Below are 23,663 nucleotides of genomic sequence, written 5' to 3'. Positions count from 1 at the left end.
CATTAAGGGGATTCCTGTTCCCTACTCCTGTTTCCCTTTTCTTTTCTTCCCCCTCCTCCCCATTATCTGTGCTTTTGTGCTCTGGAGGTAATGCTGTGGCGAAGGCAGGGCTGTGCCTCTTCTGTCCTGGTATTCAGTGCAGTTTCTGGGGCATACCAAGCCACATGCACTGAGTTAATAACGTCATGGATACAAACTGGATGAAGGCTTGCCAAGCCTCTTATCCATGGCTTCAGTTGTACTTTCTACTTTGAAAAATGATACCTGAATTTCGTTCTATTTTAATGATTAATTTTGCTTTGATGTCTTTTTCTTTTTGAGAGAGGGTCTTGCTACGTAGTTCAGGCTAGGCTTGAGCTCACTTTGAGCTCAGGCTGGTCTAGAACTCACAGCAGTTCTCCTGAATGCTGGAATTACAGGGCTGCACCATGCCCCACTTGAAGTCTTTAATGGAACAGAGAGATGTTGGCTTTGTACACTTTTAATTATATTTGCTGATGTGAGCAATATGCAACACCCAAGCATTTTGTACGTGTTAATTGCAGTTGTCCTTTGATTAGTGTTGAGTGAGCTTTATAGGAAATGATGTTACCTGGAACCTTTGCTACTGGAAATGAAGTTTTGGCAGGGCAAGAACATTGAAATCCAAGTTTAGGAAGGAAAGGAGAATGGATATGAACTGGCAATGGCCAAGGATCAAACTCCTTGCTGTTGACTCGCCGAGGATACTGTTGTCCTCCTCACATTGGTGAGAAGAGGTGAAGAACTTCCCGAGTCCCAGCCTGGTAAACACGAGCGCGTTGGATCCAGCTCATAGCTCCCCAACTTAGAAGCTTCTCCATACTATGCCATCCTGGCTGTCGACTAGGAAAGTCTGAGGTCAGCTCTTGCTTCCCACCTGCATGTAGAAATTTTCAAATTGAACATACTTAGAGCCAGTTAAAATGGGTGGTGTTCTTCAGCGTCCGTGGTGGAAATGCTGGCTTCAGGTCAGGCCTGGGAGGTCCCTCAAGGGTGTAGGACCTGCCAAGAGCTGTTCTGGTCTGTACAAAACAGAGGGAAAGCAGGGGAACACTTTAAAATGGTGTTGCAGTATAAGAGATGTTGTTATTAAAATAATAAAATTGGGCCCCAAATATAAAAAGAGTGCTTGAAAGATAAGGATTGGGAAACTGTGGGATCTTTCCCGTCACTGAAGAGATTTACTTATGCAGTGTAGTCATTTTGGGGTCTTGTTTGTTGCTAAAGATGCTCATCTTGCAGCATTTCTACATTAACTGTTTCCTTATTAATCTTGCATTTTATAGCAATACGGTATTACTTTATCTGACCTAAATCAGCCCATGCTTGTTAGTCTATTGAAAAGCAAAAGAAATGACAACACTGAGCCTAAGATTGTGCACCTGGTACCAGAACTCTGCTTCTTAACAGGTAACATTTGTGTCCCATGACCCTGTCAGGCCCCTGGTCAGAGATGCAGAGCCTTAGGAGTGATCCGAACCTCATTCGCTGAACAAATACCAGAGCACTAATTTAATTCATGGAGGATGGTGTCCTTAAGTAATTTATTCAAATATAAAGACAAGGAAGGATAGAGAGTGCTTTTCCTCATACATTTGCTTGTCTTTTTTTTTTTTTTTTTTGCGGAACCGGGGATTGAACTCAGGCCCTTGCACTTGCCAGGGAAGCACTTATTCCACTGAGCCATCTCCCCGGCCCCTTTGCTTGTTATTTTTATGTAAGTAAATCTCGGACTAAAAAAAAAATTTAACGTATTTGGTACAGGGTCTCACTACACAGCTGAGGCTTATAGTGATCCTGCTGCTTTCAGCCACCCTGTGCTGGGATTACAGGCATGCACTACCACATCTGGACTCTGAGGCTAGCTCAGTGCACCTGGGGCTGGGACTAGTGCTGCATGTGGTGCTGGGGATGATGCAAATAAATATGTAGGTATTTTCCTAGAGCCAAGTTGCTATTTGCTATTTTTAAGTTTCACTAGCATGAGAAATAATCTGACTTTGATTTTTGAAAGGTATATTGTTAGACTGCTGCCAAAATGATCCAGTTTCTTTTTTACTTGAGCTCCCAGAAGGTAATCCTCAATGGATAGTACAATCTGAATAATTTGCTTTTAGAAATACTTACTTTACTAATAGAGTATGACTTAAGAAAGGAAGGGTTTTTATATATTGTATGAATCACATATGTAATACATACTTTTTGTGCATAATGAAAATTTAATAGAGTACAGTTTTTGGAGGGAGAGATACTCATACCTAACTTTATTTTTTCCTGCACAATCATGGTAGTCCCTAGTTACATGAGTTTACTAAGCAATGGCCATATGACTTGCTCCATTGAGAATTGGAGGGGCCTGTGTTCCAAGTGGGAATACCAACCAGATTTCAGAGGCTTAGTATTTAAACAAGAAAACTACCCAGATACCTGAGTCTTGGTGCTGGTCCCACATTGAAATGGCAACATGTTGAGTGTGCAGGGTTATTAACTTGCACCACTCCACGCAACGTTACCTGTTACTTGGTGGCTGTCCTGTGTGGCAATGTGTTGAGTGTGCAGGGTTATTAACTTGCACCACTCCACGCAACGTTACCTGTTACTTGGTGGCTGTCCTGTAAACACGGGTGCGGGCAGCTCGCTCTTCTTTTGGTGCTGCTCTGATGGTGAGTGTGAGGCAGTTCAAATGGAGAAGCTGCAGCGGTACTTGCGACGAGCGAGCGGGCTTCCGTTGCACTTCGCTTTCCCACACCGCTTTCCTTGCGCCTCACAGGCCTGGCCGGTCAGGCAGCCTCTGACTTCCACCTGATGAAGGCTGTGGCTGAAGAAACGCGTCTGGGTCCTCTGGACCGGCAGCAGCGCCTGGCCAGACTCGTGGACGACATGCAGAGGTATCGAGTGCTTTGCTGAGCCTGCATGTGCTCTGAGGCAAGGCTGAGGCCGGCGCACAGAATTAAAGGAGCTGTGTCAAGCTCGGGCGGTACGCTGCATAGTGGTGAGGGCCAGGCTGCAGCTAGACCGCTCTGCTCTCGGCTCTTTGGCACACTGAAGCTGGGGTAAACCGCGGAATGTAGGTAAGGGTTGTATTCGAACCACCCCCGCCAGTGGAGCCAACAGAGATAAAATGCTGTGAAAGCCTCCCAGGCCACGGTCAGGCCCGAGATGGGTCTGCTACAGCGGCTTAGCTCGCGGGACTTCAGGCAACCCCTGCCATAGTCTCTAATTCGATGCGTCCTCTTAGGGCGTGTCCCTGCTCTCCGTTAGGACAGTTGCTGCAACCTGTGCTGGGACACGAGCTTTTGGCTTTCCTTTCTGACTCCCTAATGCGCTGCCTTCTCACACTGCAGCCCCACGTGGCCACTGGGCATTGGAAGTGTGGCTAATGACAAGTCGCGGATTGATAACATTTTGAGTACGTTAGGTGAAATAAAATATATTTATAAGTAAGTCATTTGTTACTTTTTAATATGGCTTTGAGGCGGTCTGCAGCTCCACTGCCTGTTTATTTTGCCCACAGCTGAAGCTTTTCCATTTAGGATGAATCAAATTCACCATCTGTATAGAACTACTAAAACATTTAAAATAGTATTTGTGGCTTTTCTTTTCTGTTGGGCCACATTGTTGTAAAATGATCACTTTCCTTTAAACTTTTCCAAATAGTAGCCCATGAAAGTGGACCTTTATTAAGTAAAACAAAAGAGAGAGAATTCAGTAACTGTTCATTAAATAAATAGTTCATAACTGAATGAATTTTATGTTTTTTCAGATATTTGTAATTGAATACGTCCCCCCCTTTTTTTAGGAAAATGACATTGTACTATATCATATTTTGTAATTTATTTTTACTTAAAGGATTTTCTTGAACATTTCCATATGATAAATGTTAATCTCTGTCGTGCCAGAGGCTTCATAGTTTTCCATTTTATGGATATACTTTTTCTTGGTTTTTCTGGACATCCGCTGACTTGCACCTCGAGAGGAGATTCTGGTTTGTCCTCTTACACTGGACTGTGGCTTAATGCACTGATGCAGCCACAGCTACTTTCAGTAATACTAGTTACCTCCTGCTCTTTTCCTGACCATTGATAGTCTCACCCACCTCATCTTGGGAAGACAGTATCTGAAACAAAATCATTAAGTAAAAGAATTCAGTGTTACCAGCCAAGATACATAATCTCGGTAATGACAGGGATAACGAGCTGGTACTGGGTGACAGTGATAAAAGGCTAGAGCTCTCTGAAAAAGGAGGCAGAGCCATAGTAAGGAAATACAAGGCTCGGTCTCATCAGTGTCCTTTTCTGGCTTGGTGTGGCTGGGCACTGTATAGGACATGTGACAAATCAGTACACGTGCCACTCTCAAGGAGCTCATAGAAATCATGTTATGTTTGAGGTAAAACATAAAGTATGAGTAAGTCTTACTAAGTTGCAAACTTAGAGTTCTACACAAACATGAAAGACTTCCTATTGCTAATTCTAATACCCTTTTCGTGGTCTTCCAACTCCAGTGTCTGTCCCGTGAACCCGTAGAAGGGTGAGCCCTTTCATTACCCCCTTTATCATGTTCCATCCACTTCCAGACCAGTGAATTCAGTGTTCCCAGAAGACCTTTCCACGTCCAGAGGGTCCCAAGTATCTTCTTGTTAGCAAGGTGGTTATTAGAGTGACAGTGTATTTGTTGGACGTGATGCCACGTGCCTGCCATCCGAGCAGTCCACAGGAGGAGGGAGAAGAATCAGCGGGTCTCCCTGGTTAGGTCACGGCCAGCTTGGACTGCACAGTGAGACACTGCCTCAGAAAAACAAACAAAAAAAGATAGTATTGCACGTTTGTTGAACGCACGTGCCAGGCACTAGGGTAAGCGCATTTCATATATTCTCGTTTACCTTTCATATCAGCTCAGTGAAATAGTTATTTTTTTTACCCTTACACTTTTTCTAGTAAGGAAGCTAAGGCTTTAGAAGGTTTATAGTTTGCTCCAGGCCATATGTTATCATATGGCCTTGGGAGACAGCCCAGGTGCCTGGCTCCTGGCTCCCAGGCCCGCTCTTCCAGCCATGTGCCGCAGCAGAAGCCTTTCCCAAGCCCTGCGTGGCCCAAGGTGGCACAGTTGTTGCACCATTCTTTTAGGCAGGAAAGCAACACCACCAATAAAGAGTTAATAGAAATGGAACCCCAGAATCCAGGAGATAGACTCACCTCCTAAATAATTCAGTGAGTTATAGTTTTATTTTTAGTGATTAAAATTGTTTAGAAAATAATCACTTTAACAACTTAAAACAATTCTATTAACAGAAACAAGGGTGCTCGTTTTGAGCTGGAGACCTGGGGACTGTTCCTTGGAAGCCAAGCGTCTCTCACAGGCCGGGTTATGCCTGCAGAAAAGATACTAATGCAAGGGCATGTGGTAAGTGTTACGGAGTCACTGCCCCTTGAAATTATTTACGTGATGTCAGTTTGGTCGTTTACGAGGATGCTGGGAGGATTGCCATATTCATTTGGTTCCTCCAGGGCCATGCCCTTGCCTTCCCTTTGTCTGAAGACCTTTGGTCCCTCTGACTTCCTGGCAAGTGTGAGTTGACCTTCGTGGACTTACCGGCACCCAGTGAGTGTGATTTAGGTCCCTTAGACAACAGCATTTAAAACCTTTGCGATTAAGACATGTCCGCCGTACTGGCTGCTATTCTCTCTCACAACTTAAAGCCAGTTACCTGAGGAAGTTTGTGAAGCTGGTGAAAGGCAACCATAACAAACTATGTTTCCTGATGTCAGAATTGGTTTTGTTCTGTCACTTGCCTTTTAATCTTTCAAAAGACAGTGCTGGCCATTTGTCATAAGACTAAAGAAATCTATAGAGAACTTGTATCCAGACACAGCACCTGGACAGAGGCGTGCCCATGCTGGGGGAGGCAGCCGCCAGGCGTCCACTTCAGACAGGAACCTGTGTAGGCAGACACTGTATGCTGCTCTTCCCTTTTTCCCAGTTTTTGGGGCCAGTTACATTTCATTTTTAAAAATGTTCTCTTTGTTACCACAAAACAGTTTGTCTAAAATACAGTGATGCCTCGGTACGCAGACTTAACGCACCCTCCCGTGAGGTCAGCATGACCCTCACCAATGGGCTTTTCAGTTGGCCACCTCAGTTTGCGACCAGAAACGTGGGAAAACTTGAGTTTGAGAACCAGGGCGTCAGTGCAGCACAGGTGAGCGCTGAAGGCGTCCTGGGCCAGAGGGAAGGGTTTTTGGTCTTTTTTTCCTGATAATCTACCAAAATTACCAAAACGTTTACTGGGGAAATTGCGAGGAAAGTTACTTTTCAAAACAAACTCTGTTAAGCACTATAATGTAGCCCTGCGCTGGGGCCCTGACTTTGGTCAGTAAAGAGAAGTTTAGTTTCAGATCCATACACTTAAAACACTTAAGATGATCTGCTGGGTGTGGTAGTGCACACCTCTTAATTCCAGAAGTTTGGAGGCTGAGGCAGGAGGATTGCCACAGGTTTGAGACCAGCCTGGGCTACCTCATGAACTCAAGGTCAGCCTGGACTACATCGTAAGAACTTGTCAGTAACAACCAAACAGACCCATCTCATTCTGGATCATTATTTTTGGTAAATACTTACCAAAAATGTTTGTTTTGTTTTCTCTTTTGCATTTTTTTGCAATAGAAATAAATCTCCTTAGGACAGTCCTGGCAAACCTTTTGGAGCTTTTGATGATGCAAGCAGCCAACCACTGTGTGAGTGCCATAGGTTCACTACTGCTGCCAAGGAGAGAGGCATTAAAATGGAAAAACTGGGCAAATGAAAGAGCTCAGCGGACTGAGTGCCTGCTTAGGCAAGCACAGGGACGAGGGTCTGATGCCAGGCGTCACATGCTGCACCAGCCCTGCCCCGGGTTACGCCGAGCCAGCTACCAGTCTAGGAGTGGTGGTACAAACCTGCAACCCCAGCACTGAGGAGGCTGAAAACAGGAGGATCACTGTGAGTCCAAGTTGCCTAGTGAGACCCTGTACCAAACACACAAAAACAAACAAACAAAAAAGGAAAAGCCTGCCACCTAGAGGTAGTAAGAGCTAAAAGAGTGTCATTAGTTTCATGACCAATTTAAAAACAATTAAAATTAGTTCCTAGGAACGGATTAAAACTACAAGTTTATAGGCACATTGTTTGGTCTCTTTGCTGGCTCCCTAGACAAATCCATGCAGTGTTTTTTGAGCAGGAGGGCTTATGACTGTCTTCACAGTGGCTGGAATGTATGGGAACAAACCTTTGTCCCAGAAGGAACTGTTCATAGAGGGCCAGCCAGCCCTTCCCTTTTATTCTCATGCTGAGGTCTCCGCCAGCAGCCTGGTTCTAGCCCAGTCACCTGAGGAAAGGCATTACGAAAGTGGCTGAGGGCTGGAAGTCAGAGCTATTGGTGACAAGTGCTCCGGCAGCAGCAGCAGACTACTAGCATTCTAACGCTGTCACTGCTGCCAGTTGGCTCCTAACTTCCCTGAGCCACAGGCTTCAAGGGCTTTAGAATGCTTCATAAACATTAATTCTTGTGTGCATCACCTGGGAAACTTGTTGCATGCGGATTTTGATCCATTGGATCCAGGGCAGGGCCCAGGACTCTCCATTTCTGACAGGCTCCCAACAGTTCATGCTACTGGTCCACAGAAAAACACTCTGAGTAGTAAGAGATTGGGTCAGCATGTACTTCCATTTAATTCTAATAGAGAACCTTCCTGGTTACTAAAGCTAAAAAAATTTCATTTACAGTGGACCTTTGCATTCTGAGCCCATTGTGTTGTAGTGGCTGGTTGTAACTCAAGTTAGTTGTAAGTCAAGACTATTTTTCCCACAAGAAACAATGAAAATACGATGCATTCTGATCCTCCCAAAACACACCTTAACTAACCTTTTCATAATTAAAAGCATTGTATAATGTGTGTGATTTGCCAGAAGCGCCAGTAATTTTCCTAGTGTAGTCACCGAAGAGTTAGAAAATGAGCCTAGTTCACCATTCACGGTGAACCTTTGGCTTGCAGGAAGGGAGGATAAAATGAAGTTGGTTATTGCTGGGAAGGAGAGTCCCCTTCCATAAGGATATCAGGAATCTGGCTCCCCATGTCTTTTCTCCTCTTGGGAGAGTCTGTAGCCCATCAGGACCTGCCTCTGGCTCACTGGGCCCAAAGTTTTCAGAACTAGAAGCTGATCTAAGGTTGTCTGTTTCTGTGTTTTCTTTCATGGTGTTTTTTTCTATTGTGATTGCTTTCTCTACCTTCCCTTTGCTTGGCTTCTTTCCCAGCTTTCTCAGTGCCATTCTAATAGTGGTAATCATGGCGATTATACAAAGCTCTGACCAGAATCGTGTCCACAGACACGTGCCTCTGGCATCAGGCTGATGCGAGGTATGCTTATGTATACTTTTCTAGCACCATGAGTCTTCGTTTACAACTGCACAGCCAGCATTTGTGGCATAACTCAAGATTGTGAATTAAAACTCATACTGTGGTCGTGCCCCAGGTTGTTCATATGTGAGGCCAGTCAGAACCTGAGGGCCCCCCGTATCTCAAGCCCTTAATAAAAGCATAATGCTGGTCTCCAGTATGTGAGGCCAGTCAGAACCTGAGGGCCCCCCGTATCTCAAGCCCTTAATAAAAGCATAGTGCTAGTTTCCAGTCTAAAGTCCCCCCTACTTCAGTTATGGAACTTGATTTTCTTTTTCTTTAGTTTTTTAATTTTTTTAAAAGAATATAAAATAGTGATAGAAAAAATTTAGAAATGATACAAAATTTCACTAAACAAAGTAATAGGAATTCAACAGTGGTTGCTGTATTACATGATGCTTTTTTTTTTTTAACAAGGAGTAGGTCACAATATTTACTTGTTTGTTTTAGAAGGTTGATGTCATGGTTTGGGGTTTTTACAAAGGGCAACTATACAAAGCAGAACACATTTGATATGATTATTTTATAATCAGTCACCCAAAGAATCATATACAAAGAGTGCAGGAAATTTGTCCACACATGAAAGACCAAAGAAGCAACTGGGGGCCTGGATCACACAGTAGTGTTCTGAATGAGTCCAGCTGAAGACCTAGAGCTCATAAAAATGCCTTCCATGAGTCTAGCTGGAGTCCTAGAGCCCATAACAATGTCTCATGCAGGTACACTTCAGCAATCTGCGCTAGAAATGCCCAAAGGTCAGTGGTGGAAACTAGAAAGTCTGTGCCAGCAGGCTGAAGGATCTAAACTGGAGCCAGGAAGTGATGCTCAAGGTTAGCATCAGAGTTCCCCCAAAGAAATGTACCACAGCCGTTCTCGGTAACAGCGAGGTCCTGAACTCCAGTGATAAGGAAAGCTGAGTTCCCATTAGGAAAGCCACTGTGACAAGCTTCTCCAGGAGACTGAACTGTGCACCATCTTCCCCTGTCGAGCAAGGAAGTAATGCTCAAGATGAGGACCACAGCCCCTAAATGAACCATAGCCATTCTCAGTGACAAGTCAGTCCTGAGTTCTTCCTCCAATGAGAACAGTGAAGTTCATCAGGAAAGCCGGCATGATAAGATGCTCCAGCAGAATAGCCCAAGAGAACCAGCAGCTTCCAACAGCTCCAACAGTTTCTCCAAACAACACCCCTAACAGCCTCTCAACTTCTCCAGTTCTGTCTCTTATGTTGCTGCCAATAATCCTCACATAGGCCTCCACACCCAGCATTCACCTGGGTGTAACAAGTTGACCACCAGTTAGCAATCCACTACAGTGGACTGTGAGAGATCCAGCAGTTATAGATATTATTTTTCCATGTTATTATCTGTGAGTTTTCTAAGTTTTATCTCCACACTTCCCGTGGAGGAAAAAGCATGGTGAAGAGAGCTATTAAATAGACTACCAACAAGCACCTACAATATTTGAATGGCAATGGAATACCCATCTCTGACAAAACAAAAAAGGGGACATAAAAGAAGGACCATTTTGTAGTGAAAAAAAAATATATATATATACAAAATAGGATAGATATACAGCTACTTAGTTCAATGAGAAGAAAGATTTATACTAACAGTATTTAGACAAGATATCATGTCTGCATCTTATACTCTGAATAACTACTACAAAGACAACAATATGCCATGTATGAATTATTTCAAAACAGGTCCTCCTAACCTGTTTTGAAACTGTCTCATTACTATTTCTTTCTCATTAAAATTCATTTTTAAAAAGAGAGAAAAAAAGAAAATATTTTTTAAAAAATAGACTATCAAGAGCCTGACTGTCATAGCCCTATAAAGATCACTCCTATTATGAGTCTAATTGAAATCAGGAGTCCCTGGACCTGCCACACTGACCCCACCCCCACGGCACGCAGAGACAGCAATTGAGACTGGGCATGGTGGTGCGCACCTGTAATCCTAGCTCTTGGGAGGCTGTAAACAGGTGGATCACTATGAGTCCGATCTAGTTGTGAGACCCTGAATGCCCTGTAGACCCTTCCTTAAAATACAAAAATAAATAAATGAAATCAGGAGTCCCAGTACAGGTGCCCACTTAAACTGTGGTGAATTAGGGCTCATTAGTGACTCTGCATATCTGATTCTTGAGCAGTATTGGAGTTTTTTTGGTTGTTTGGTCAGTCAGTTGGTCGGTCATTCGGTCAGTCAGTTGGTTTGAATTAGGGCCTCCCTGTGTAGTCCAGGCTGGTCTTAAACACACTATGTAGCCCAGGATAGCTTCAAATTCATAGCAATTCTTTGCCTAAGACTTCTGGTTGCTGAGTAGTCTTGTTTTTTGAAAAGCAGTCTCAGGGGCCGGAGAGATGGCTCAGTAGAGTAAGCACTTGGCTGGCAAGTGCAAGGGCCTGAGTTCAATCCCCGGTTCTGTCATTCCAACACTCACGAGGCCGAGGCAGGAGGATTGTGTAATGAGTTAATGTAAAACTAAATGTAGAAGATTATTCTTTTCAACTTTCTGTGACCTTGCTTCCTTGTAAGACTGCAAGGAGGCTTGGTACACTATCGATAAATCATCAGTAGACAGAGTTCCCAGAATAGACCTGTAATCCCAGCTCTTGGGAGGCTGAGCACAGGCAGATTATTACGAGTCTGATCTAGTAGTGAGACCCTGAACACCCTGTAGATCCTTCCCTGTGTACTGGGTGGCAGGCAGAACGAGCAGGTTCTGAAGGTGATGGTCAAGGGTCACAGCCACTTCTTATCAGTTGGAACTGCCAGTGAGACCATGTGGGATTGGCCGGTCGTCTGGGGATGGCATCTGGAACACCAACCCTTGCGCCATTTCAGAGGGTCATCAGCAAGATCCATCCAAGCCTGAATGTAAGTGACCTGGTCAGGGTGTCCCAGATTTCCAAAGATGACTCTCTGGACCTGGCAAGCACGAGGACCCAAGTGTGATTCCCCAGCCCCACATGCCGTGCAGTCTCTGCCCCAGATATCCAGCTGGACTGTCTCGTCCCCGGATGCAGGTGCTCACCGTGAGGGCCTGGAACCAACCGGGCATGGTGGTGCATGTCTGTAATCCCAGCACTCGGGAGGTTGAGCCAGGAGGATCTCTGTGAATTTGAGACCAACCTGGAGAGTTGGTAAGCACAAGGCCAGCCCAAATTGCATAGTGAGACCCTTGAGATCCCGGAAGGCTTCTGTGTGCTGCAGCTGCTCCTTGCGTGGATGTCAGATCTATCTGCGAAGAAAGTAGGCCCCAGCGGCCATTTTGCCGATGCTATCCTTAAATTAGTTGTTCAGATATAAATATGTAAGATTCATTTAAAGAAAAAGCAATGACAAAAGAGTTATAAGAAATTCAAAAGAGAAAAACAAATCAGAGTTTTTTTTTAAAAAAGGAACTTTATTTTCTTAGTTGACTGAGAACTGTCCAAGAGGGGAGAACTGTTGTGTCCTGACCTCATCTTTGCCCCTCAGATAGCTATTCCTAGCTTAATATATAGTTTGATCTTCCCTGTAGGGCTTCTCAAGATGAGTAGTATGACCGGGAGTGTCAGGAGTCATCATTTTCTGTTTGAGATATCAGTTTGCCTAAAGTAAGGCAACCAACCTGGACAGCCTGAGCCATTTATAAAAGGCTATAGATTTTTACAGCTGGAAATGAACCTCATACGTCTTTGAGTCAGACACCATTTTTTGCACAGAGCAGATGCCTGTTAGATGTTACGTAAAGTTCTGTGTCTAGGGCTTGGCAAACCTGGGATGGTCCCAGATGCCTCCACTCCCTGGGAGCACGTGTGTTCTGTTCAGATGAGCAGTGTTTGCTCTGTGTTTTTAAAGACTGTGACTAGCAAACTGCCTTAAATCATTGTTTTGTGACAAGCGTTGGCCATGTGCTCACTGTCTTTAATTGCTTGCTCAATAAATGTGCTTCTGATACTCTTCTCAGTGTCAACCGATGTCTGCCGCTAACTGGACCAAGGATATGCGAACTTTCAAGATTTTAAATGTGCAATCTTTGAATAAATGGTTGGTTATATGTAGTAACAGAGCTGAAAAAGTGACTGAGGACTTTCTGAGCTGCTTGAGAAGAGTTGGAAGTTCCATGGGATTTAATGTGGAATACCCAAAAATGTGAGCATATACTGCCCTTTAATTTTGTTTTCTGTGGCAGGGATTGAACTCAGGACCTTGCACTTGCTAGGCAGGCGCTTAAGCCACTGAGCTATATCCCCAGCTTACACTGCACTTTAAAACAAACATTAATTAGAGTTGGTTAAAAGGAAGAAAATAATGGCTCTTACCTGCAAAAGCTTCATCTCAGTAATGTCTTCTACTCTAAAGTGCTAAAGAGCTATAAATATTGTAACAAAATTTTTATAAAGCCAAAATATATTTTCCATTCATCTGTGTAAAGCATTGTGATCATAGTGTTTCAAGTTGTCACATTACCTGAGACTCTTTTTCAGTACTGGGTATAAAATTGTAAAGGTCTATATAGGCTTCCTAATTTTTTCCTTACTTCCTTTATATCAGTTATTTATAAAACTTAAGAGCAAAAAGATTAAAACTTAAATTTCTATTTCCTGACTTTATAGATTTTATGCTTTAAACTTTTAAAAATTTTTTGGTACCATGGATCAAACTCAGGACCTTGTGATGGCCAGGTAGGTTCTTATGCCACCAAGCTGTCTCCCAGCTGTAAGCTTCAAACTTTAATGAAAAAGAAATATAATTTTTTTTCTGATTTTGTTAGTTTAGCAAGATTAATCATTTAGGCTGCTGATAAAACCACAGTCATCTATTTATTCCTGGAGCATTTGTTGTGTTCTGTATGCTTAGCCAGCTGCTGGGGTGCTAGAGATGTGATTTTAGTAGACACATGTCTGTATAATCGTGCTGAAAACTGAACACTATGGTGCTATATAGAAGCTGTGAAGTTCCTCGTTTCCTTGAATTTTACATGTTTAGAAAGAACAAACGATTCCTTCTTTTTCTTTGAGGAGGTGCAGATGTGCGAATTGGCAAAGTGGGCAGTTACTGTTTAAACACACGGTTACTAATTAATTAGATCAGCAGCACAAGTGTCATTGAAAACTGTAACTATTCCCAAAGTTTTAGTTGTAGAGTTTAGAATTCTCCGCTTACCAAATCCATTAACAAGTCTCTTGGTCCAAGTTTCCTCTGCCCCAGTTTCTCTTAACCCATGAGCTAGTGAAACAGGAAGAAATTATGAAAGGGGTCTGTATCAGCTTTCGCATGAATATTAGGAACAAGCCATGTCTGAGTTCTGGGTTTGGACTCCTTTTTTTTTTATTTTTTATTTTTTTTAATTTTTTAGGGAAGGGTCTACAGGGTGTTCAGGGTCTCACTACTAGATTGGACTCGTAGTGATCTGCCTGTTTACAGCCTCCCAAGAGCTGGGATTACAGGCACACGCCACCACGCCTAGTCTCAGTTGCCATCTCCGCGCGCCCCAGGATTGAACCCCCAACCCCTGTGCCTGCTTGTGGGCGCTTTAATCAGCTGATCTATTTGGCCAGCCCTTTGGACTCCTTTATTAGAAAACCCACATTTAATTTGTTCTTTTTTCTTTCCTATGAGGTATTCATTTACCTGTTAGAATTATATGCACAGCTTCTCTCATCTAAGGCAGTACCTGGTGATTTTGGGAGGAATAGATAATAAGAATGGCTTGAATTGGGGTGCAAGAATTTGAACTGAAGTCAGAAATGTTGGGCCTAGGCAGTTGTGTGCGCTCTCCGTGCAGCTTTTGGAATCAGCAGCAGGCCTCAGTCCTCCTGCCGCCCGCTGGGCAGGCTTTACAAGGCCGCTGGTTTTGTGGAGGCAGGTCCAGTTGTGCGCCAGAGGCTGATCTTACGTAGAGAAACCAGATTCACAGTTGTCTAGCTGTGGGAGTAATTTCTTGAGCCCCTGGCCCCTAATAAAATACTACATAATTGATGAATGTTTAGTTACTGATCAACTGATTAAAGCTTGATGTTCCAGCATCCAAATAAGCTATCGTTAAGGGTGAAAAACAAAACCAGGGAAAAAAGGAAAAGAAAGACGTTCTTCCTGAAACATGCATATTAGTTGAATATTGTGGCTTTACTAAACTTATAATTCCTGAGATTTAAAACAATTTTCATATTCATATTCGAGAAGTCTTACTCTTGCTTTAATTTGAACCCTGTTTCAGACTTTTGATTTTTGAGATTTTTGGTTTCAAAAGTTCATTTTTGATCTTGTTTTGAACAACAGAAATATTAATTGAAGGATTTGTATACAAATGAGGAAATTTTATTTGCCACCAAATGATTTATATATTAAACATGATTGTTTTGGGCATACCTTACAGTAGGAAATGATTTAATATTTTTAATTTTTTTCTTTTAAAGATAGTACAATTTAGAATTAAAACAAAAAATTACAAGTGATACAGATTCTCACTTAACAAATAATATGAATTTTATAGTATTTGTTGTAATACAGTATTGTCTTCCAACCAGTTATTCATATTATCAGATACATGCATGTAAAATTGGAAGAAAAAAGAAAAAAAGAAAGAACTGTGTAAGAAATTAAGAAGAGAAAAAGGACAATTGAAAGGAAGGAGATGAAACAAATTAAAGCACTAACTTCTTTCCACAGACCAGTAGAAATGCACAGTACAGTTGTGCAAACCGCCCTGCTTACATTCCTAGATAAATCTCTTCCCCCCCTCCCTCTCCTGTCCTCCTCAAATCAGTAACTCTCCCCTTTTGAGTAAGTTCATTCCCGTTTTCCAGTGTCTGTTGTATCCTTCAGATTCCATTTTTTTTCTTCCAGGTTCTCACACTAAGAAGATAATATGATGTTTGCACATGCAGGTCTGATTGATTTCACTTAAGAGTATGTTCTGTGGATTCAAGTGCCTACAAACAGGGGCAGGGGTCGGGGTATGATCCCTGGGCCTGTGGTGCCAGCCCTGTCCCCAAGGCACGCTGAGATGGCAGTTGAGACTGGGCGTGGTGGTGTGCCTGTAGTCCCAGCTCTTGGGAGGCTGTAAACAGCTAGATCACTACGAGTCTAATAGTCTGATCTAATAGTGAGACCCTTCACACCCTATAGACCCTTCCCTAAAATACAAAAAAGAAAAAAACCTTTTTTCTCTAGTTGCAACCATTTACTGACAAAAGACTCAAATTTATCATGTTTTTATAGCTGAATAATACTCCATTGTGTAAAAATAGCTCATCTTCCTTATCCATTCTTCAGATGATGGGCATCTGGGTTGTTTCCAGGATTAGCTATAACAAATTGAGCTGCTATAAGAATGGGTGCACATATATTGCTGTGATGTGAGGCTTTCAGTTCTTCTGGAAAAGTACCCAGGAGGAGAATAGCTGGCTTGAATGGGACCTCCAATTCTAGCTTTTGAAGCAATCTCCACACTGATTTCCACAGTGGTTGTACCAGTCTGCACTCCCACCGTACAGAAAGGTTCCTTTTTCTTGACAGCCCCTCCAGCATTCATTATTGGCTGACTTCTTGATGTTAGCTATTCTTTCTGGGATGAGATGGAATCTCGGTGTTGTTTTAATTTGTATTTCTTGAATGACCAATGATGTTGAACATTTTTTCATGTATTTACTTGCCATTTGTATTTCTTCCTCTTAGAGGTGTATATTCATCTCAGATGCCCATTTTTAGATTGGGTCTTTGAATTTGGGGGGTTCAGTTTTTTTAATTCTTTCTATGTTCTAGATAGAAGCCCTTTGAGGGACAGTTGGCTATAATTTTTTTCCGGCTTGTTGTTTTTGCTCTTACTCTGTTGGAGATTTGTTTTGAAGTGCAGAACGTTTCATAACGTTACTGATTCTTTGAAGTATTTCCTGTGCAGTTTGGGATTTGTTCATGAGCTCTCTACCTATGCCTACAGCTTTAAGATTTCTACCTACATTTTTCCTCCAGAAGATGTAGTGTTTCTGTTTTAATATTTAAATCTTTGTTCCATTTTGACTGTAGCTTTTTCATCTTGTTAGCTCAGTGGCTTAAGTACCTGCCTGGAAAATGCAAGATTCTGAGTTCAATCCCTGGTACCAAAAAGAAAAAATAAAGTGGTGGGAGGAAACAATTTTAAACCAAAGAGTTTCAGTTTTTAATGCTATTTTCTTAAAATTGCAAATCTGTTATGGAAATCCATTTGTATGATTTCTAACACAATATGATTATATATTGCTAACAAGGGAATTAACCTTTCTCTGTAGCATAGAAGTACAAGAAAATACAGCTGCATTCCTTAGAGCAATCCAGCAACATGTTGATCTTGATGTTCAGTTGGTAAGTACAGATGTTTTTGATGTAGAATTTGTATTTTTTTCTGTATATTAGCAGTAAAGAAGGAATCTGAATATACTCTCCTATATGTTTACAAATTCCTATGCATTTCACCCAAAGAATCCCAGAAAGCATTAATGTTAGTGTTTTCATCAATATTTTGTTTTCCAGTTTGAAGGTTTTACATACTTCCTGTTACCCCTTTTTTAGCTTCTTGGGTGTCTGCTTCGTTTCCATCTTGTTGGGGGTCATGGTTACTCCAGACGTAGGAGAGATTGGCTCCTACCTCATCCTGTACGTGTTAGGGCATTTTTCTCTCCAGTATCTTAGGGAATTCTCTGGAGGGCCTAGGTCTTAACCCCATTTCCACTTGCCACCTCTTTGTGCTTCGTGTAACAGTGCCATTTCCTTGTGCACCTCACCACCCTGGAAAGCAGTTTCCTCACCCCAGCACTGTGTGTTCTTGTGCACGTGGAGTGTGCACACACAACCTACTTTGAGCTGTCTAAACCAAAATATGGTCATGTCATGGTGGGCATTCCAGACAAGTTCCTACAATAACCCGAGCACTTCCATTTTCTGGACGTGCTCTCCTACTGAGCTCTCCTTCCCCAAATCACAGGACTTTGCCTGGGCCTGCATTTTCTCTTCATGCCTCCATTCCTGACTCCACTCAGTACCCAGCATTCTTGTTTAGATCACGTGCAAACAGGTTTAACAATCTCAGGTTCTTTATCAGCCAGACACAAAATGTCCAAAGGATGTTGTATTAGAGAATTCTCACCTTAGATGCACTTACTCTTTATTTAAATAAAACTCAACTTACAGAATAGTTGTAAGAGTAGTATGTAGAACTCCCATGTACCTTACCAGAATACTTAATTAGTGACATTTTGTTGTAGTTCGGTCATCATTTCCTATTTTTTAACGATTTTGGGGTAAGTTACATAGTCCCCTATTATTCTTGAATATTTATACCTATATTTTATATAAACAAGGTCAATCTCCTGCAGAAGCCAATGATAACCAGCCAACTTTAGGAAAAAGAGCTAGTGAACAGGGAGTTGGGACAGTCAATTTGGGGGAGAAAGGAGAAAGGAGAAGCTAAGAGGAGGTGGGCAGGATTGGGGTGAAAGGCTAACGAGAAGGCATTTTAAAGTGGCAATGATGAATTTGTCTGTGGTTTAAAGGCAGCTTACGAGAAATGTAGGTATGTTAATATTTGCTTCTTGGACACTCGGGCAAAAAAATGTTTGGAAAATTCACATGTTCATTTTTTTCCCAAAGCACCCATGCATTAACAAAATGGTTTTATGTTTTGTTTTTTTCTTCAGGTGATGTGCATTCTACCTTCTAATCAGAAAAACTATTATGATTCCATTAAAAAGTACTTGAGTTCAGACTGCCCAGTCCCAAGCCAGTGTGTGCTTACTCGGACCCTGAGGAAGCAGGGGATGCTGATGAGTGTTGCCAGCAAGGTCACGATGCAGATGTCCTGTAAGCTCGGAGGCGAGCTGTGGGCCGTGGAGATACCTGTGAGGGCTCTGTCACAGTTGGTCCTTTTTTTTTTTTTGCAGAACCAGGGATTGAACTCAGGGCCTTGTACTTGCCAGGGAAGCGCTTATTCCACTGAGCCATCTCCCCGGCCCCACAGTTTGTCCTTTTAATGACCAACCAATCGATTTTTAAATCAAAGTAGGAGATAGTAACACCCAATCCCAGAATATTTTTAGCCCTTGCTATCCTGGGTGTGCCCCCTCCCCAACCCCGATACCACCATCTGCTGATGCTTGAGTATCTTACCTAAAATAGTGTGATACTTGCTTGAACCTACACACATCCTCCCCCCTATTTTAAATCGTCTTCACTGATAATATTTAACAGTGTAAATGCAGAACCCTGAGAGATGGAGGGAAAACTGTGTGTGTGTGTGTGTATGTGTGTGTGTGTGTGTGTGTGGTGTGGTGTGTGTGTGTGTGCGTTGGGCTCTAGGGTTTTGCTATTACACAAGCCACTGTAGAGTTACTCTTAAGGAAGTTAAGGCACAACCTCTCTTCTCAGGGAGCTTCAGGTCAGCTGCTAACTTAGAACACTTCAAGAAAGAGAATCTAGTATGTCTTAGGCTGGACAGGGGGCAGGGGCTTGATTTGGATCACTCCAGCTGCTGTTTTGAAATCTGCATTTCCTGGCCTTTATCTTTACCTGTTTCAGCAGAGAGCTGCCTCAGGGGGGCGCTTCACATCTCTCTCCCAACCCCCAGAGCCTGAGGCATCCATTGGCACCATCCACAATCTAGCGATATCCACCTCCTAATTAGTGGGCTGAGAAAGTTTCCCCAGCTCTGTCCGCTGTGGGAAGAAGTGTGCGGAATGAGATGTGGGGGATGTGTTTGTTCTAAGGCCCAGGTGACCACATGTAGTTAGGACCCCTCTACCCCAGGTGCAGGGCCAGCCAAATCAGGATTTCCTAGCAACCTGGGAAAGAGAAGTGGATTCCTCTTCAGATTCCTTCTTCTCAGAGGCAAGGGGTAGAGAGACCATTTTCTCTAAATCTCAGCCACTGGTGACTCTTGCCCACCCTCCAGAAAGGGTGATAGTTATTTCTCTTTCTGTCTTTCTCTTGCTGTCTCTGTCTCTGTCTCTTGCCTTTTTGAGACAGTGTCTCACTGTGCAGTTCAGGAAAGCCTTGAGCTCACTTTGTAGTTCAGACTGGTCTCCAACTTGCAATGGTCCTTCTGCTTCAGTCTCCCAGGTGCTGGGTGGGATTACAGGTGTGCACTATATGCCTGGCTTTTAGAGTGGGTCTGTAAGCAAAGTGTGTATCATACACTTCCCTTCACCTTTAACTTTCTGTTTTTTGATTTAATAATCTGTCTTATCTGGATCTTGGTCTCCCTGACACAAATTTAAATAGTCTAATAATTGCAGATTTTTTTTGTTAAAAACATATTCACCATTGTTTGAGGGAAGATCTTTCATCCTATTAAATCATCACATATTTAATTTTATAGCTAAAGTCCCTGATGGTGGTCGGTATTGATATCTGTAAAGACACACTCAACAAGCAAGTGGTGGTGGTTGGATTTGTAGCCAGTGTTAACCCCAGAGTCACCAGGTACTTTTGAAATTATCCTAATATATTCTTCAGTTTGATTGTTAATTGTAGTTCAACTAAAGAACATATCAGCAAGGAATAATTGATATTTTTCACTCACATTCTAAACAGTAGCATTATGTCATGAATTACACTTACACATAAAAGTGTAATTGACTATATTGGTACTACATAGCTGAAAAGCTTTAGATAGTCGTTGGGGTAAGCAATTGCTTGTATTCCAGTCATATTCCCCATATTATGGATATGTAAAAATTTTTATGCATTTACTTTTCTAAGTATCTTCTGTACTGTATTGGGCAGGGTACCAGGTACTTTACATAGAGAATCTCAAGCATTTAAGCTTTGAAATAGGATTGCTTGGAGTTATATTCTCGTCTGTCACTTAGTGACTGAGGCCTAGTTATTTAGCGTAGCTGTGTCTCCCACTAGTTGTCCATAAGATAGGGATATAATAGTGGCTATTTCATTGGACATTCATGGGAATTATGTAAGGTGACGTCCTTAGAACATTACTGCCCATAATAAGCACTCCACATATGCCTGGTATAATTGGTGTGATTATGATTTCATTATACATATTTTTTGTCTCCTTGGTTAAATTTATCCCTAAGGTTTTTTTTTTTTTTTTTGTGTTATTACAAATGAGATGTTTTTTCTTAATTTCGTATTAGGATAGTTGATCATGTATAGAAACACAATTTATTTCTTAATGTTAATTTTTATCCTGCAACTTTACTGATTTTTCTTTTAATGTTTTTGAGACAGAGTCTATGTAGTTCAAGCAGGCCTTGAACTTACCTAGCCCAGGCTGGCCTTGAGCTCAAGGCAACCTTTATGCCTCAGCCTCTAAATTCTGGAATTACAGGTTTGCACCACCATCCCTAGCACTTTACTGAGTTTTTAAAATTAGTAACAAGTTTTTTGGTGGACCCTTTAAATTTTTTTCAGTATATGATACCCATGTTGTCTGCAAATGGAGATAATTTCCTTTGAGATGTGGCGGTCTTCTGTTTGTTTTCCTTGCCTCATTACTCTGTCTGGGACTTCAGTACTCCACTGAATAGAAGCGGAAGTGGGGGGCATCCTTGTCTGCTCCTGGTTTTCGAGGGAAGGCATTCTGCTCTTTCACTGTAGAGACAGCTCTTCCTTGTCCTGCCACACAAGACCTGACCCAACTTAAAGGAGGGAAGGTGTACTTAGCCCACCTTCCAGGGGATTCCATACTTGGTTGGCAGCCAGGTCCCAGGGCAGCAGCTTCCTGGCTGGAGGGTGTGGCTGAGCGAAGCTGCTTTGTGGAGGCCAGAGAGGAAGGAGTAAGGGGTCCTGTTCAGGACCCCAGACCATGCCTACACCCCCCCCCCCAGCGCACTCTTCAGTGATGTGCTGAGTATTTCTTGGTCCAAGGAAATCAGCATAACTGGATTAGCAGTCACAAGAGTGCCTTCAGCTGTGGAGCTTTTATATATGGGGTTTATTGTGCTGAGGTATTCTTTTTATACCTGATTATTGGGACTCTTTTTATGAAAGGATGTTGAATTTTTTTCATGTCCTTTTTATGAGTTTGTTAAAATGATAAGATTATTCTTTTTGTTCTGTTCATGTGGAATATCACACTTACTGATTTACATATGTTAAACTGTCTTTGCATCCCACGTATATGGCCTGCAATAAAAAAACTATGGTGATTGCTTCTTGGCTTTTTGACTAAAATCAAGTGTAATAAAAAACTACAATGAATAGTTAACTCTTAAAAAATATACTGTATTTCTGGATGTGGTAGCATATGCCTGTCATCCCAGCATTAAGGCAAGAGGATTGTTATGAGTTTGAAACCAGCCTACACTATATAGCAAGACTCTGTCTCAAATAAACAACTCAGATCAAACCCCCAAAAATTATTATAGTAAAAGACACATTCCTGTGAATCCCCCTCAGAACACCTGTGCCCCCAACACATCTCATCAGCTTTCCCATTTTCTAAGGCAGTTCTGGAAGTCCTCTTCCATGCCTTTTTATGGGTGTCTCAGTGTCCTGAATAGATTGAAAACATTTACAGCAATTTCTGTCAAGTCAAATTATGGCATGTCCTCAGACCTGTGACCATCAGCCTTCCAGTTCTTTCCCAAAAGTCAAAATGACTATGAAAGATAAATGCTTTGAATGAATTCAGGACCTTGAGGTAGCCACAAAAAGGCAAGAAAGAGACTTCTGGGCCTGCTTCAGAGAGTGGCAAGAAGGACAGAGTGTGTGTGTGTTTGAAGACGGGGAAGTATTTTGCGGGAGATTAATGGCAATGTGTGTTTTACTATAACTTGTTTTTATATAAATACACTGTAATGTTTGATTCTACCTCATGATCTTTTTAGTGTGCTGGTTTATTTGGCTTAGTACTATTTTTTTTTATTTTTATTTATTTATTTATTTATTTATTTTGTGTGTGGCCAACTCAGCCCACCAGAGGGCGGGGCTGGCTGGCATGTGGTGCTGGGGGATTGAACCGCGGTCCCTGTGCTTTGCTTGGCTTAGTTTGTTCTAAGTAGGTGCTTTAGACCACTGAGCCATCTCACCAGCCCCTTGGCTTAGTACTATTTTTGAGGACCTTCATATCGTTTCTTCATGTTTATGGAAATATTTTCTTAAACTGTCCTTGTGTGGCTTTCGTATCAGGATAATGTTGGCCTGATAAAATACATATAGAAGTACTACTTTCTCTTCATATTTTTTTTTAATTTATTTTTTAATGTATTTAGTACAGGATCTACAGGGTCTCACTCACAGATCAGACTCGTAGTGCTCCTCCTGTTTTCAGCCTCCCAAGCGCTGGGATTACAGGTGTGCAGCGCCGCACCAGTCTCAATCAAGCCTCAGCATGCCCCTGGGGGCGGGACCAGCAGGGCAAGCCGGGCACCAAACCCTGGTCCCTGCATCTGCCTAAGCAGGCGCTGTAATCTGCTGAGCTATCTGGCCAGCCCTCTTTCTTCATAATCTTGTGTCTATTCTTCTTTAAATGTTTAGTAGAATTACCAGTGGAACTGTCAGATTTTGGGCTTTGATTCAATCTACTTTCTCTGAATTGTTCAGATTTTCTTTTTTTCTTTTTTATACTTCATTCATACTAGATTGAATGTTTCTAGGAATTTATTTCTTATGAATTATGCAATTTGTTGGCGTATAACTGTGCATGGTTGCACGTATAATCCTTTGAGTTTATGTGGTATTAATTGTAATATCTCCAATTTTATTTACTCAATTTTTTATTAGTTAAACACTAACTCAAGCCTTGTCCTTTTACCTTTTCAAGAAACAACCGTTCGGTTCATCTTTTTAATTTTTTTTAGACTCACTTTTGCTCTGACTTTTATTATTTCTCTTTGCTAACTTTGTTTTTTTTGTTGTTTTACTTCTCTGAGGCATGAAGTTAGATTGTTAATGTTCCTTTTTTTTTCTTCATGTGGACATTTATCCCTATAAACTTCTGCTTTAGGATTTGCTGGCGAGATAGCTCGGTGGACTACGCACCTGCTTAGGCAGGTGCAGGGACCAGGGTCTGATCCCCAGCAGCACAGGCCACGCCAGCCCTGTCCCTGGGCGTGCTGAGTCTGCAAGTCGGCGTGGTGGTACATACCTGTAATTCTTGCACTGGGGAGGCTGGAAACAGCAGGATCACTATGAGTCTGAGCTGCTCAGTGAGACCCTGTACCAAATAAATAAACAGGGCTGGTGAGATGGCTCAGTGGTCTAAAGCACCTATTTAGAAAAAGCT

At 42.2% G+C, this 23,663-nt stretch overlaps 1 protein-coding gene across 1 annotated transcript in view; it reads left to right on the top strand.

Moving 5' to 3' along the window:
* Piwil4 (piwi like RNA-mediated gene silencing 4) overlaps nucleotides 1-23,663 on the top strand; it is a 65,342-nt gene that overhangs the window by 29,749 nt on the left and 11,930 nt on the right. Inside the window, exons 9-15 of the mRNA XM_004626242.2 lie at nucleotides 1,308-1,431; nucleotides 2,792-2,909; nucleotides 5,313-5,424; nucleotides 12,411-12,595; nucleotides 16,714-16,786; nucleotides 18,118-18,318; nucleotides 19,794-19,897. Of these exons, the coding sequence (XP_004626299.1) occupies nucleotides 1,308-1,431; nucleotides 2,792-2,909; nucleotides 5,313-5,424; nucleotides 12,411-12,595; nucleotides 16,714-16,786; nucleotides 18,118-18,318; nucleotides 19,794-19,897 (917 nt within the window). The remainder of the gene's footprint in view (nucleotides 1-1,307; nucleotides 1,432-2,791; nucleotides 2,910-5,312; nucleotides 5,425-12,410; nucleotides 12,596-16,713; nucleotides 16,787-18,117; nucleotides 18,319-19,793; nucleotides 19,898-23,663) is intronic.

The sequence above is a fragment of the Octodon degus genome, unplaced genomic scaffold, assembly GCF_000260255.1.
Source record: "Octodon degus isolate 3935 unplaced genomic scaffold, OctDeg1.0 scaffold00012, whole genome shotgun sequence".
NCBI classification, from domain to species: domain Eukaryota; kingdom Metazoa; phylum Chordata; class Mammalia; order Rodentia; family Octodontidae; genus Octodon; species Octodon degus.
Note: the sequence above shows the minus strand (reverse complement) of the source record. Positions and strands in the feature narration are given on the sequence as shown.